This window comes from Solanum pennellii, chromosome 12 (genome assembly GCF_001406875.1).
Source record: "Solanum pennellii chromosome 12, SPENNV200".
Taxonomy (NCBI): Eukaryota; Viridiplantae; Streptophyta; class Magnoliopsida; order Solanales; family Solanaceae; genus Solanum; species Solanum pennellii.
In genome coordinates, this window is record NC_028648.1 from 78,539,443 (window position 1) to 78,556,144 (window position 16,702).

At 31.3% G+C, this 16,702-nt stretch overlaps 1 protein-coding gene and 1 long non-coding RNA gene across 2 annotated transcripts; both read left to right on the forward strand.

Moving 5' to 3' along the window:
• The first annotated feature begins 207 nt into the window (after positions 1-207).
• Positions 208-1,035, forward strand: LOC107006555 (secoisolariciresinol dehydrogenase-like). Its single transcript, XM_027913288.1, has one exon. It carries the CDS (start codon positions 361-363, stop codon positions 1,006-1,008), a length of 648 nt encoding a protein of 215 aa, XP_027769089.1. The 5' UTR covers positions 208-360; the 3' UTR covers positions 1,009-1,035.
• Positions 1,036-10,257: 9,222 nt separating this feature from the next.
• Positions 10,258-15,914, forward strand: LOC107006943. Its single transcript, XR_001454991.2, has 3 exons — positions 10,258-10,525; positions 10,694-10,789; positions 15,651-15,914. It is a non-coding gene; the product is annotated as an uncharacterized LOC107006943 (long non-coding RNA).
• Positions 15,915-16,702: the final 788 nt, after the last annotated feature.

Consider the following 16,702-nt stretch of genomic DNA (forward strand, 5'->3'; position numbering starts at 1 on the left):
AGAAAAACATAATTTAATTGTATGCTTCATTTCCTATAAATAGAGGCTCTAAAAGCATTCTCTAAAGCGTATTAATAAGTGCTATATATGAGAAAATGACTACCTCATCTCTTCAATCCCCAATAGCTCAAAAGTTAGTTTTTTTTCTTCTTAATTTATAGTGCTCCTCTTTTATTTTAACTAATTTTACTATATCTTTGCAGGTTAGAAGGTAAAGTAGCATTTATAACTGGTGGAGCTAGTGGCATAGGAGCAGCCACAGCTAAACTTTTTGTTCAACATGGTGCAAAAGTAATAATTGCAGATATTCAAGACGATCTCGGAAATTCATTGGTAAAACAAATTGGCACAGAACACATAATGTTTGTCCATTGTAATGTTGCGATTGAATCTGACGTTCAAAATGCTGTAGATGCAACAATTGTTAAATTTGGTAAGCTCGACATAATGTTTAGTAACGCTGGTATAGTTGGTAAGCCAATTTCCAGCATCTTAGAGGTAGATTACGATATAATTAAGAATGTGTTTGATGTAAACGTTGTTGGGGGATTTTTTTGCGCGAAACATGCTGCTAGAGTGATGATTCCGGCTAATAAAGGAGTTATTATTTTCACAGCAAGTATGGTGACAGAGTCCTGCATTGATTCGCCACATACCTATACAGCGTCAAAGAATGCACTTTTGGGACTCTCAAAGAATGTTGGAGTCGAATTAGGGAAATATGGAATAAGAGTTAATTGTGTTTCTCCTTATGTAATTAGCACACAACTTACGTTGAACGCGCTCGGAATAACTGAGAGAGAAATGGCAGAGAAATGGTTTGGTGAAGCAGGAAATTTGAAAGGAGTTTTATTGGAGGAACAAGATGTAGCAAATGGAGTGTTGTATTTGGCAAGTGATGATTCTAAATATGTGAGTGGTTTGAATTTAATTATTGATGGTGGTTTTAGCACCACAAATGTGGCTTTAACCGAGGCTTATAAGAAGTTGTTTCTATCCACCAAATAAGCAAGGTCAATTTATTTTATTTTGATCCTTAATATTTTCTGTTCCATTGAAATGGTTCTTAATGTATAACAAATGCTACTGCAAAATCACTTTTGCTTTTTTTTTTTCCTCTGGCTAATAAGATATTTTATTTTGTCACCTCTCTTACCTATCCATGAATTCAATAGTAATTCAAAAGATTATTCTATTTGAAAATCTCCAAATTTATACTTATTTTCAATTCTCCGAAGCATTTTGTTCATACACCAAGTACTTGACTATCAATATTTCAATGTTTACAATTTATCAGCACTACTTGAGAGATTCTGAAGCAGAAATTTAGTTCTCATGAAATTTCTCATGTCACATATGTTGATTAACATGATGAAATATTGATAAACAAACAAACAAACAAAAAAAAGGCAGACTCCATTCCATAAAGGGAGGGCCACAATAATTTTGGAGTTCGCATTAAAACAAAAATTGCCAAATCGAATATTGATGTATCTCAAATATAATAGTATCTTCGTTTCGCAAAGAATGACCTGGTTTGACTTGATGCTGAGTTTAAGTAAATTAAGAAGACTTTTGAATCTTGTGCTCCTAAAATAAAGTTATGTCAAATGTACAAAATTGTCCTTTAACTTTGTGACCTTAAACATGTGGAAAACTAAAGTGAAAATACTGCCTAAAAAGAAAAAAAATATTCTTTTTGAATCAAATATAAAAAGAAAAGAATGTCATTTCTTTTAAACGTAGGGAGTAATATAAACAATCTCGAATATAACAAGGGCTCGAAGAATGCACTTTTTGGAGCTTTCTAAAGAATCTTTTTTTTTTCTATTTTTACAATTAATTTATAGTTAAGCAAAACTTTCTAAAATTTATTAGTGCACTGATCATAAAATTTAGATTTTATAGGTTAGCAAATGATGATTCCAACTTCCAAATATGTGAGTGATACTCCCGCTTGGGTATATAATGGTGCTTTTAGCAAATAAGAGGCGTTTTTAAAATTAAATTACTCTTAATTAAATCGTATAAAAAGAGGATATAAAAGGAATAATTATCTTTGTTCTTACACTTGTATCTTGTTATAATAACAAAATCTAGTGCAATTTTCATAGGTTGGCTCTGATGATTGATGGTGGTTGATAGTATATACAAATCTAAACCTTATCCTATCCTGAGAAGATAGAAAAGTTGTTTCAGATAGATTTTTGATTGAACAAATATTTAATTAAGTAATACAATACTTATTTAATATAATTTCTTAACTACATAAAATATCACTCATCTAATGATATAAGTTTTTGATATCATGAAAAATCACTTATTTTAAATTAAAACACTAAAAATTACTATTTCCTCCGTTTAAAAAAGAATAACTTAGTTTCCTTTTTTAGTTTGTTTAAAAAAGAATAACTCCAAAATTACTCTTCTTCTACTATTCGGACCTAAAATGCCTTGACGTCAACCTTTTGAATCTATTTTGCCCCCCCCCCCATCTTTAACAACCTAAATAATAACCACAATTAACAAATTCATTTATGACGTATCGCTATCCTATTTAATTAACGTGCATTTGTTTAATCAAATATCTCAATTCTCTAAACTAAGTAAATTGTTTTTTCAACAGGAAAAAAACAATACTGCCAAAAACCTTTGCCAAATCTCAATTTGATGATTTCTTGGGAATAATCTTTATAAAGTAGTATATTTATTTAAAAACAGATTTTTTCTTGATAAGAACCTATCCAGATGATGTCAAATTTAATATAGATGGGTTTTTTAATTATTATTTTTATTTTATTTTAAGGAAAGTGACAAATTAATTGGCATTGATGAGGGTTGAGAACTATTTTTAGCATTTTAGATCTATCCACTTTAGTGTAGCAACAACAATATTGCATATCAAAAACTTACAAATGCAATAACCAATGGTTATCATACTACGACAAAAATGATAATTAGCGGTAATTAATTCTTAATTGGCGCTAAATATATATTTTTAGCGATAGTTATCACTCTTTGTATATGTCCCTAAAGCCTTTATCGACATTGATTCTAATGACACTTAACTAGTGCCGGTAAAGACTTTAACACTTTTTATTAATGTCAATATTTTATATCGCTAAAAGTTATTTTTATTATAGTGTCAACTTAGCGTTTAGTAGAATTGTAATAGAAAGATTCATTACTAGTTAACAAGGACAGGTATATTTATGAATCACTAAATTTAGAGAAAATGATCAAATACCCTTCGATCTATATTCGAATTTTTAGTAACACACTTTGCACCATTCTCATATGCGAAATAATCGTTACCACCTCCACATCCATCTTTATCACCTCCCTAATTTACATCAAGATTCACACCTTTGCACATCTTTATCATCTTCATTTATAATATCTCCAAGCTGTTCATGATTTCCAACCCCATTAGTTTCATCATCAGCTTCCTCATGATTTTTTCCTCCTCTAATTCTTTTTATTTATTTAGGTAGATTGATTTTGCAAGAGTATTACATGACTTTGTAAATTTATTTGCAATCAACAAAAAAGAATTCAGTAAAAACGGTGGTGGCAACAACGACTATGGCGGTGACCAGTCTTATTTAGAGGTGGTGAATGATGAAGAGATTTGTTTTATATTTCTATGGAGAAGAATAAAAATAAATAAAAAACATAAATAATTAAGAATACATATATTTATAAAAAAATTATATATAAAGTTTTGGTTATAGTTTTTGATCAGTGGCAGATCTAGAATTTAAACATTATGGGTGCTTTGAATGTGGCGGAGTGAAATTATAAAAAATATATATTAACTATAACATTCAAACCCTGGTTCAACAACACTAAAATAGTCTTAAGCACCCACCCAAGAGCCGCCATTTGGCCAATTTGATCATTTACTCATTGGGTGCTTTAGGTTAATTTTATACAAATTACACTTAATTTCTACATAAATATATATATATATATTCTGTAACGAAGTTTATAGGTGCTCGAGCACCCGACTGTAACATCTTGTAAACCGAAATATCTAGGATTAAATAAAGAAACTAAGAATAGTTATATTTGGAAAGAACAGGAAAAATATCTTGAAAATTTCCCAAGTGTAAAAAGTGAGTTTTTGGTCATTTTCAAACTGCCACAACTTCTAACTCAGGATGAGTTAGGGTTAGTTCTTTATATGGTTGGAAAGTCCTTGAAGAGATCTTTCCAACGTCGTCAAGTTTGAGCATTTTTGGTGTCGTATGAGGGAGATATGACTATCAGAAGTTGGGATGTTGGATCGAGGAAAGTCCAATCTGAATATTAGTAAGCGCAAAATAGTCTTTTTGCCCTACTATTTCCTAATTTTTTTTAAGGGTTTATTAGGAATACAACTAAGTGTTAAGTCAGTTTTAGAAAATTTCAATACGCTTATGGCTTGGGAGAAAAGAGAAGAGAAGAAGTATAAAGGAGAAAAGACCAAGAATTCATCAAGAGCGCCAAGATCTTCGAGTTGAATTCGTCGGGGGTGATCCCTATAAGGTATATGAGATCTTTTTGTGTTGGGTTCTTTCACCCACACATGAACATGTTTAATTCAGCGCATTTAGAGTAGATTGAATGATGAACATCATAGTTCTTAATAAACAATTGTTGAATTCTCTTTGTTTGAGTTGAAGTATACTTTTAGTTGTTTTGATTCATGTTTCCGGGATGTTTTAAAAGGCTAATCGATTGGGTATTGAGAATATTAGTGATCTTAAGTGTTGGGGAAAAATTTCATGGGATTTTAGAAGGGTTAGAATGAAAATCGAAGAAGAAAAATTGAAAATCCCGTCTGATAGGCCTAGGGGCACCGCGCCAACCAGATCCCCTAAGGACAGAATCTGGTGCGCTGCGCCAGTTAGAGTGTTCGAGGAAAGTGTCTGTCCGTTAGGCTTTGGCGCCCAGTGCTTCTCAGAGCGCCAAAGTCACCTAGAGACCCTATTTTCCCTCATTTTTTCGTACTAGTTCCTAAGTGATGTACCTATGTCTCTTAGTTGATTCTAACACTCTAAAGTACACCAAAACATCATGAAAATCATCCATAAACATGAGATCATGATCCTTGAATCCATAATCTAATTCAAGGAAAATTAAGATGAAAGTCAAAGAAGTTAAAAGTCAAGTCTAAAAGTTAAAGAGCAAGTCAAAGTAAGTTCTTAAACTTTTCAAGAGTCTTAAACAAACATTTTAACTTTTTTTTAAGGCTCAAGATACAAGTTGAGCAAAGATCAATGAGTTGAGTTAAATCTCAATAGTTATAAAGGAACTAAGTATTCCCTAAGAGTTAAGTTTCAAGTAAAGCAAAGAGTAAAGAGTTATTGCATTTCTCAAAAAGCTATAAAGGAACTAAGTAGTCCCTAAGAGTTACATATGTTTCACATTTTGAGAAAAGAAAGGAAGCTAGATTTCCACAGAGCCTTTGGTTAATTTTAGAAAAAAGGAAACTATGAATTCAAAGAGAGATTTTAAAGATAAGTTTGAGCAATTACCTCAAACCAGAGAATAGTTGTTTTAAGAACACATGAGCTAAGTATTTTGGGAGTAGTATTGAGCACCGATGTGGGGGCGCGAGTTCATAACAACTCAAGTCTCCATAAACCATGTAGCCAACATGGACAGAGAAATGATCATACTTTTTAGATGATTCCTTAATACTTTTTAGCACAGACTAGTGGATCCACTTAGTAGTTCATGTTCTATACCGATGGAAAGGTATAGAGCGGTCCTCTTGCAACATGATGTAAGACGTTGTAAACCGCTTATGCTCATGGTGATGGTTGTCGGTCAAAGAATCGCTCACAGAAACTATATTACTTTCATTATAAGTAAAGTTGAGTTTGATATCAAATTATCTCTAACGAACTAAGTTGTTTACACTATTTTGTAAGTTTTATCATATATATATATATATATATATATATATATATATATTACATGTGTCGTTACTGCTTTATATTGAGTTAGTATTTCATGAGTTGAGCAGAGCCAAGATTAGTTCTTTTTAATCCTTTCAGCTTTAAGTTGTTGTTTAGCTTTAAAACTTGCATACTCGTACATTCAATGTATTGATGTCAGTTGGCCTGCATCATCTTATGATGCAGACGCAGGCAACCAGGATCAGCACCCAGCGCCTCGTTGATCCAATTAAGCATTCGTAGTCAATGGTGAGCCTTCTTGTATTCGGAGGCCACTTTTATTCTCTTTCTAGTATTTCATGAATAGGATGTTGTGGGGTCTGTCCCAACATCCATCTTAGTATTGTGGAGACTTCATAGACACTCAGGTAGTCAGTTTGAGTGTCTTTTTTTAACTGCAGATGTTTTGCTATGAGAATTTGAGTACCATTTTGGCCAGACTATTGTGTATTAAGTATTTTTTTCAAGAATGTTCTTAATTCATATTTGAGCTAAGTTAAATCTTCTGCTGAGTAAGTAAGTCAGACCAAGGATTCGTCAAGACCAACAATGGTCATTAGGTGCTGGCCATGTCCAGGGTGTAGGCTCGGGGTGTGACATCGGCGGACTCCATGCGGGTCCGCCCGTATTTTTGAAGTTCACTCTCTCAAAGAGAGTGAAATACACTCACATTGTCAACTAAGCATTTAGGGAGATAATTATTACTATTATAAACAGTTAAGGTGGGTGATTGTCACGACCCAAAAATGGGTGTGATGGCACTCGTCTTATCCCACCAAGACAAGTCAGCCTAAAACCCAATATCTAACAAAGTGCGGAAGTAAATGACAATCCAACAACAATTTCTATTATGAAATCAAGTCATATTAATTCAATCCCCAAAACCAGATTGTCACGTGCACAAGCCTCTAATGTAAATATTATAATTGAAATAAAATAGAAGTCTAAAATGAAGTTGTCTTTCAAGTAAAAACAAAGTCATAAATTGGAGTAAGAAAGTTCGCTGAGATGACAAGCAGCTACCTCACAACCCTCCACAAGATGCCTCAGAAACGAAAAGAATGACAGGTATCACGAAGATCTGGGCTCGTAACCTACAAAAATTTGTAGAAGCAAGGGGTGAGTACCAAACCACACGGTACACAACAAGCAAATCTCTAAACACAAGTTAAGTGAACAAAATACGGTTACTCCTTACACCCTATCTAAACCTCCACGCTACAGCCTAACAGTTTACAGTTTACCAAACACACAACTCAATAACCACACTCTATCAGTTTACACATTCTCAATAACAACTCAATATTCAACAGTCACAAGCTTCACAGAGAAACACTCACAAGATCAGCAAAACACGTGTTCAAGTTCATCAATAATAAAAATGTGCAATGCCATGAGATGCTATGTCGAATATAGTGATGCATGTCTTTCCTAACGATACACACCCGCTGTCTCTTAGTCCGGGACCCATGGGGGACATATCTCTCCATGCATCTGTCGCGGTGCACGACACGACCCTCGATAATAGTAACTGCCGCGGCGTGCGATACGTCCCTCGAAATATAATATCCATCACGGCGTGCGATACGACCCTCGAAATGGTACATCCTCTTATCACATAACTCTTATCACAACCATATTTCAAATGCAGTGTGAATTACATACTAAAAAAAATGAGGAGATAGCCATTTTGATAACAAAGCACAATTTGCAACAAGGAATACAATACCAACAAATAAGCAACAAGTCTCCAAATCATTCTCAACACCACACAAGGAAATACACGAATTTCATACGCTTAACAAGAGTTTGGAAACCCACTTGCCTCAAATCAATGAACAATCACTCCGGGACTTGAGTTTTCCCCTTTCGTTGAGCTTTCAAACCAATGCAATCTATTCAAGTATATAGTCAGAATTAGATTCCGACACTAACAACACTTATGTCATATAGGTTTAGCTTAGACCGAAAAGCTTATCCAAATTTATAATTAAGTTAACATATAAATTCTCATATTTCCAAATTTCAAGTCTAAGTTTAAAGCATAATTCCCCAATATCATAAATTTAATGATATTCATATAACATATTAATCTAATATTTGATTAGTTCTATCACTAAATCATAACTTTAATAATAATGTGGTACCATATATATATATATATATATATATTAATTTTAAAAGAAAGCACAAAGATAAAATATGTGTGCAGCAATAACTCTTACATTTACTAATTAACTATCACTATTCCTCACTTAAACTTCCCAAGGATCATTGTCCAATGATTAGACCATCATTGTCCAATGATTAGGCCATCATTGGACAATGATTAGACAATAGAAATCAACCACTTTCATATCCAACTCCAATACATATATCACTGCCAATTCCTTATTCCAAATCTCTTTTCTTTCCGTTCAATCATAATATCATAACATATATATATATAGCCATTAATGAAACATTTGCACAAGAGCATTTACTTAGGCGTAATTTAAGTATCAGTTCCTCCAATTATTAAAACTTCAACGTATTCAAGTAATATAATACCCCTAATATCTAATTACCTATCTCAATATATTAATTCTTACTTTATAATATGATAATAAAATGGTATTAATTAAAAATGGAAGCCAACCGGTTATGAATCAGTACCGGCAACCATGACAATTCTCTTAATACACGCACCCTAACTAATAACCCATCCATCCAAATGTATAAATAAAGTATCTAATAAATTTCAATCTATTTTTCTCTACAGAAAGAATGAATTCAATATTAATGTCAACCTCCATCTTGTCCCCCCCCCCNCCCCCCCCCCCCCTAAGACTTCCAACCAATATACTTCTTCCAATTCTATATATAATGAACAATTAAATATTCTCTATATTTTATATAAAGTAATATAAAGTAACTAATGCATGCCTACCAAGAATTGAAAATGGCCGAGGGGTATCTGCAAATTTCTTTTTTTTTTTCTCTTTGATCGATGCTGCGCTAGGTTACGTTATTCCTCTCCCTTTTTCATTTGTGTTTTCTGACTCTTTTTTTTAATAACAAAAAAAAATCAACAGTTTATTAAAACCTACAAAATCCACTAACTTATATTTAATACATGTCCCTAATGGTATAAGGTCTTAAATATTTGATCACTTTAGCCCACTAATTATCGATTAAGTCATTTATCTCCAATGACCCAACAATTAATTAATTCATGTTAAACGATTGACCCTCCGAGTCATTACAGTGATCTCTTGTAAAGTTAAAGTATATGTGTAGTTAAAAATCCAAATATAGATTGGGGGGACTTTTGACCATTTTTTCCTAAATTTATAATAAATAGTATATATAAAGTCTCTTTCAATTATGTATTTGTCCTTTACCAATTAACTCAAAATTAAACTCTAAATAATTTAATATATTACAAAAAAAAAGAACTAATAATAAGAACTCTAAATTGTCAAAGAATACATATGTTGAAAAGGAAGTTGTTTCGTAGTAAAAAAAAATCTTTGCTTTCATTATATTGCAATTAGTTAAGGAGCATTTGTATATGAAAAGGTTTAATTCAAAATTTTGAGGAATAATATCAGTAATTATAATGAATCTGCACAAGTTATTGGATCATAATATAATACTTTAGGAACTTTATTTGACTCGATTTAGTGTCTCACATGTAGTGATATGAAATAGGATAACTCTCGTGTAAACATGTCTAAATTCAAATATATTCTTTTCTGTTATAATCCGAATAATATCTATAAATATATATTTACAGGTGCATGCAAATTAATAAATTTGGGTGTAATTACCACTATTAATTCTAAATTATCTGTAATTTCAAAAGCTTGAAACTTTAAATCGTGTTCACAATATGTTAGAGGACCCAAATATGATATGAATTAAATATAATATATGCATAGTGATTTCTTGCATACATGTTGAATTAAATGAGTTTGATTAGTTAGAAGAAAGGTTTTAAAATCTTGATTTTAGTATAGTTTTTATACCTATAGTTAATTTTGTTAACTAATAATTAATTATTACTATGTTAAAACTTATCGCGATTGCAGTTGGTCATAACAATTGGAATTGTGTTTACAATTTAAAACAATTTGATTTTCTTTAAAAAAAATTAATTTGGAGCATCAAACTCTTTTTATTTTTTAATAGAGTATGTACAAGCACTGGCTAATCCAAAACTAGGATTAGCCCAAAAAGAAAAAGCCCAACCCATTAAAATGAACCTTTAGGTACTTAAAAAGAAACCCTAAAAAATAAGGGTTCATAAATTTGTGCTCCTCTTCAGTGTCCTCAAAACTGCTGCTTAGAGCTTTGTGGTATTCCACCTTCCTCCCCCATTTGTTGTGGGTCATTAATCCCTTTCTGTTCTTCTTCCTAGTATCATCCTTGCTTAGCTTGCAGCGGTATGTTTTTGTATTTTGTTCTTCATTTATTTCCCTCAATTTTTGACTTCCTCCATTTCAATGATGGAGACTTAATCCGGTGATGTAGTGGTTGCCTAAGATAGTTCTTTGTAGAGGTGCCTAGTCCTGTGGTCTGACTCTCAATTCCTTGTAAGTAGTTAATGTTATCTCATTTCTTCTTCCCTTGTTTGTTGTCTTTCCTAATCACATTTCTAGATATGAGCAGATCCAGGTGAATGCTATTTTTTCAAAAAAAAAAAAGAAAGTGCTTTGATATCTTTATTGTCCAATTCTAACCAACAAACTTTTGTTTGTTAGGATAAAGATGATTTGGTTGGATATGTTCCTCCAGTAAGACTTGATGCTGCATTTTCTATGTGGAATCTAAAAAAGAGTTGGTCGTTGATTCTTCAGGTTTTTCCTTTCTGATGATATTATATAAAGTGACTAATTCTTTTTATAAACAAAGAAGTAACACTTTTGATCTAGTAAATTTTGAATAATTGAAAAGAAATCTTCAATTGTGTATGAATATTGAGCCAAATTATTTTTTGTTTCAAATCTTCTGAAACCCCCATTTTCATGATATATACTACTGTTTAATATCATGTAATAATGAAAAAGCGTTCCTCTATGTTGTCATTTTCTTTATTTCTCTAGGATGTATTTTCAAATTAGGTATTAGCGGCTTTTCTAAGTTAATAATCTTTCTTTCGTTGCTTGGAAGTTCATAGAAGGTGAAAAAAATATTGTCGTCCAACCCTTTCAAAGGCTACATTAGTAAATTAATTTGCTAATTAATTTCCTTTCTGAAAACATGTTGAAGTCTCACATGACATAACTGAGCTAGATACTTAATGTGTCCTATTATAGTTGAAATCTACCACAGACCCAATTTAAGAAAGAACTTGAATAATTCCTAAAGAATAAATCTTAAAAATCATCTTATTGAGGCTCATAGAAACACAATGATAAATGACCTTTTGATTGCAATTGCTTCTACCTCAATATCTGTTGTCTAATGAATTTCCTCCACTTGAGCATATATAAGATCTCTTTTATGACTACTTGAACAATAACCATTGGAACTCTTGTTTTGAATTTCCTCCATTTGAGAAAAACGTAGGTTTATAGTTTCGAAGCAAAACCACCATGTTTGGGCAGTTGGTAAGTACTCAATTCATAGAATAAGTGATTTTTCCTAGTCTTTAGATACATGAGCTCACCTTAAAAACAAGACTATTGTAAGACAATTTCTTTCCATTCCTAAGATTATTTCTAATTTTTCATAAATACCACACGAACCGGAATGGATAGTATGGCCACAGTTGACATCGGTAACTTCCTTTTTAGCCTTGATCCATGTTTTCCTCTTGATGCAGCAAAAGCCTGGTAGCATGATCAAGCCGCATGCGACTTGTTGTAGAACTGTCACAATTTTCTTGATATTTTATATGTCCATTTGACTCTTGAATCTCAGACTCAATCTTGATCACATTCCTCGTTCCTCTATTCCGACTTTGAAGCTCCATAACCCTTCAAATTTTCTTTCAAACATGCTTATTAGTTGTAAAAAAGTTATGCAAAGAAGCACACGTCATAAGCACATAATGATTATAATAATGATTAAATAATGGTAGAAAACACATGAATACTTTATTACAACTATGTATCTATTTTATACTGTATGTCAGTTATCATATTTGTCATCCTAATTCATTTTTTTAATGTTTTAAGTCTTATTTTATTTTTTAATTTGTTTGAAAAGAACTTCATGTCCGATATTAGTAAAATCTTCATGATTTATTTTTTTTGCATTATATATGCTTACCATATATGTCATGGTCAAGATTACTAGAGGAGTTTCATCCTATTAGGAACGTTGATTCCTCTTTGGACTATACTTTTACCCTTTTTTGCTTCTTTCTTTAAGTGTTTATTTTTTCGCTCCTTTTTATTTATGCAATTTATTAGTTTCTTCTTTGCTGCAATGTCTCATATCTACACATGTTGTCTGCATTCATGTGAACCCAGTTAAGTTTATTAATAATCTAAACTATTTATATGTTCACCTATTTCCAAACAATTTCTCATTTTTTGATGATGATAAACAATGCAACATAGTTTACTTTGTAAAACATTAAAATACTTTGTCAATCATCAAACTACATACTACTGTTACATTTTTATAGGACTAAAATATTAAAGTCACCTTTGATAGGAAAAGCTTCGCACCAAAGTGACCCTTTTCTATATGAATCTTGGTTAATCAACCCAATCATTTTTATCACATTCATATTCACATCTATTTAAAGAGGAGATGGTTGCAAAATTAGAAAATTTATCCTACTAGTTGGACTCCAAAACTTAAAACATGTTCAACTAGAGATACTTACATACTTTTATTCATTATCATCATTTCATGTTTTACTTTTCTCTTCTTTTACATAAAACAGTAGCAGTTGAGTGGTGGATTCAATCACTTGGAGAGCTTCATTCTTGTGTCGCTCAATATCCCACTGCGCTGCTCTCTTTGCCTTAGTTTGATTACTGACGTCTTCTACCTTTTCTTGTGCAATTATATGAAATGCTTTATGTTTTTGTTCATCATTTTGTCGCGTACTTCTCATCTTATTCAATTTTAGCAACCTCTTATTCTAATTTGCGAATCATTTTCTTGCATCTTTTATTTATATCTTCAAATATTCCTTTTTCTCTTTATCCCTTTTTCAGAATTTCTTGAGTATGTTCAATTTCCTTTCCAATATCATTTGCACGAAGAATAATTTTCAGACCTCTTTTTCCAATTCTGAAACAGAACATATCTCTGTCTCTACAATAAGTAAGTCATATTTATTATAAGCAGTAATATTCTTGGCATCTTCATAAAATTATCTATAATCAACACCGATCTAATTCAATGTGGATAAAACAAAATTGACAAGATAAAAAATGTCATTCACGCTATAAATAGTCGTCCATAAGTGAGAAGAGACATCAACATGGACTAAACTTCATCGGTCAACATTATTTTTAGTTATTTCATTTATTTGACTTTGAGAAGAAATAATTGTGTTGATGACTCAAGTCTTAATAGTGGATTTAGGTTTAACTTTTTTCTATTAAGACCGGAGACACCAAATCCGACAGATTATTTCCAAAGATAAATACATGAAATATCTAGAAAGAGTTGACTGATAAAGTCCAAACTATGTTGGTGTCACATCTCACTTTTGAGATGACTACTAGAGTAGATGATATAATTAATTATATAAATTCTGCTTTCTCCACATTGAATTGGATATTATGGTTCATTACACGTAGATGTCAAGAACATGATTGTTATAAATATGATTTACTCATTTCAGAGACATAAAGATATGTTTTCTATTTCAGAATTGGAGAAAAGAAATTTAGATGATGTGCTTCGTGCAAATAATATTGAAAAGCAAATAAAACACATCCAAGAAAAACAGGAAATAAAATAATAAGGTAACAACGGAACATGAAGATACAAATAAAAAATGCAAGAAAATTGATTCATATATTGAAAATGAAAGGTTGTTGATATTGACCAAGATAAGAAATGCACAAAAGATGATGAACAAAAACATTGAGTAACCTATAGGATTGCACAATCTAAGGTAGAAAAAGAGTGGTGCACAGTGGGTTATCGAGAAACACAATAATAAAGTTTTCTAAGGGATCGCATTAACCACTCAACTATTACTTACTCATGCAAAAGAGAGAGAGAGAGTAGCATAAATTATGAAATGATGATAATTTTTACTAGTACATAAGTTTGTCTAGTTGAACAAGTTTTAATTTGTGGGTCTAACAAAGTAGAATCAATTTTTAAAACTTTGAAACCACATCCTCTTTAAATAGAACTTAAGCTGAATTTAATAAAAATGAGTCGGGTTGATTAATCAAGGTTTGTATAGAAAAGTCCCACTTTGGAGCGAAACTTTTCTTAACAAAGAAGACTTAAACAGTGTATTCCTAGGAAAATGTAATAATAATATCCTTATTTTTTATAATCAAACACTTAAGTCTCTTTTAAAGGGACAATCATACACAAAAATATTGTTCCTCCTTCAAAGTAAATTTATATAATTCAAGTTGAGGATTGTGTCGAACTATTGTTATGAATTTTACACATATATATAGTTTTACTTAGAGCCTGATTGAATTGCCGTAAAAGTTGGTTAAACCTACTCTTAAGTCATTTTAAACTTTTGAAATTATTTGACAATGTTAAAAATAACTTGCATGCAAACATGTCTATATTCAGATATATTCTTTTTGTTATAAGCTGAATAATATCTAAAAAAATATATTTACATGTGCATTCAAATTAATAAATTCAAGTGTAATTATCACTATTAATTCTAAATTAACCATAATTTCAAAAGCTTCAAACATAAAATCATGATTAGAATATGTTAAAGGACCCAAATATGATATATATTAAATATAATATATACATATTCATTTCATGCATAGATGTTGCATTAAATATGAGTTTGATTGGTTACAAGAAGGGTTTAAAAATATTGATTTTAAAATAATTTTTATATCTATAGTTAATTTAGATATCTTGCATTATTATAAAACATCTTTTCTGAATTATGTTAACAATTTATAAGAATTTGATTTTTTTTTATAAAAATTAATTTGGAGTATCAAACATTTTTTATTCATTAATAAAGTATGTACAAGAATGGGCCAATTCAAAACTAGGATTAACCAAAAAGAAAAAGCCCAGCCCATTAAAATGAACCTTTAGGTATTCATAAAGAAACCCTAAAAAATAAGAGTTCATAAATTTGTGATCCTCTTCCTTGTCCCCCATATTGCTGCTTGGAGAATTGTGGAATTCACCTTCCTTCCCCATTTGTTGTGGGTCATTAACCCCTTTTTCTTATTCTTTCTAATATCATTCTTGCTTAGCTTGTAGAGGTATGTTTTTGTATTTTGTTCTTCATTTCTTTCATTCAATTTTCTACTTCCTCCATTTCAATGATGGAGACTTAATCTGGTGGTTTAGTAGTTTCCTAAGATAGTTATTGTAAAGGTACCTAGTCTTGTGGTCTAGCTCTCAATTCCTTGTAAGTAGCTAATGTTATCTCATTTCTTCTTCCCTTGTTTGTTGTCATTCCTAATCACTTTTCTAGATCTGTTCAGAGCAAGGTGAGTGCTATTTTTTCAAAAAAAAAAAAGTTCTTTGATCTCTTTATTGTCCAATTCTAACCAACAAACTTCTTTTTGTAAGGAGAGAGATGATTTGGCTGGATATGTTCCTCCAGTGAGACTTGATGCTGCATTTTCTATGTGGAATCCCAAAAAGAGTTGGTCGTTGATTCTTCAGGTTTTTCCTTTTTGATGATATTCTATAAAGTGGCTAATTCTTTTTATAAGAAGTAACACTTTTGATCTAGTAAATTTTGAATAATTGAAAAGAAATCTTCAATTGTGTATGAATATTGAGCAAAATTATTTTTTGTTTCAAATCTTCTGAAACCCCATTTTCATGATATATACTACTGTTTAATATCATGTAATAATGAAATAGTGTTCCTGTATGTTGTCATTCTCCTTTATTTCTCTTGGTTGTATTCTCAAATTAGGTATTCGCGGCTTTTCTAAGTTAATAATCTTTCTTTCATTGCTTGGAAGTTCACAGAAGGTGGAAAAAACATTGTCGTCCAACCCTTTCAAAGGCTACATTAGTAATTTAATTTGCTAACGAATTTCCTTTATGAAAACATGTTGAAGTCTTGCATGACATATCTGAGCTAGGTACTTAATGTGTCCTATTATATTTGAAATCTACCACGGAATCTCCCAAATTTAAGAAAGAACTCGAATAATGCCTAAAGAATCAATCTTAAAAATCATCTTATTGAGACTCATAGAAACACAATGATAAATGACCTTTTTGATTGCAATTGCTTCTTCCTCAATATGTGTTGTGTCATGAATTTTCTCACTTTGAGCATATATAAGATCTCTTTTATGATTACTTGGAAAATAACAATAGGAACTCTTGTTCGGATTGTCTTACATTTAAACACTTGCCATAAGGTGATTTCCATGTGTCAGCTAAAAAGAAAAACTTAGGTTTATAGTTTTGAAGCAAAACCACCATGTTTGGGCAGTTGGTAAGTACTCAATTCATAGGATAAGTGATTTTTACTAGTCTTTAGATACATGAGCTCACCTAAAAAACAAGACTATTGTAAGACAATTTCTTCCCATTCTTAAGATTATTTCTCATTTTTCATAAATACCACACGAACCGGGATGTGTAGTATGGCCACAGTT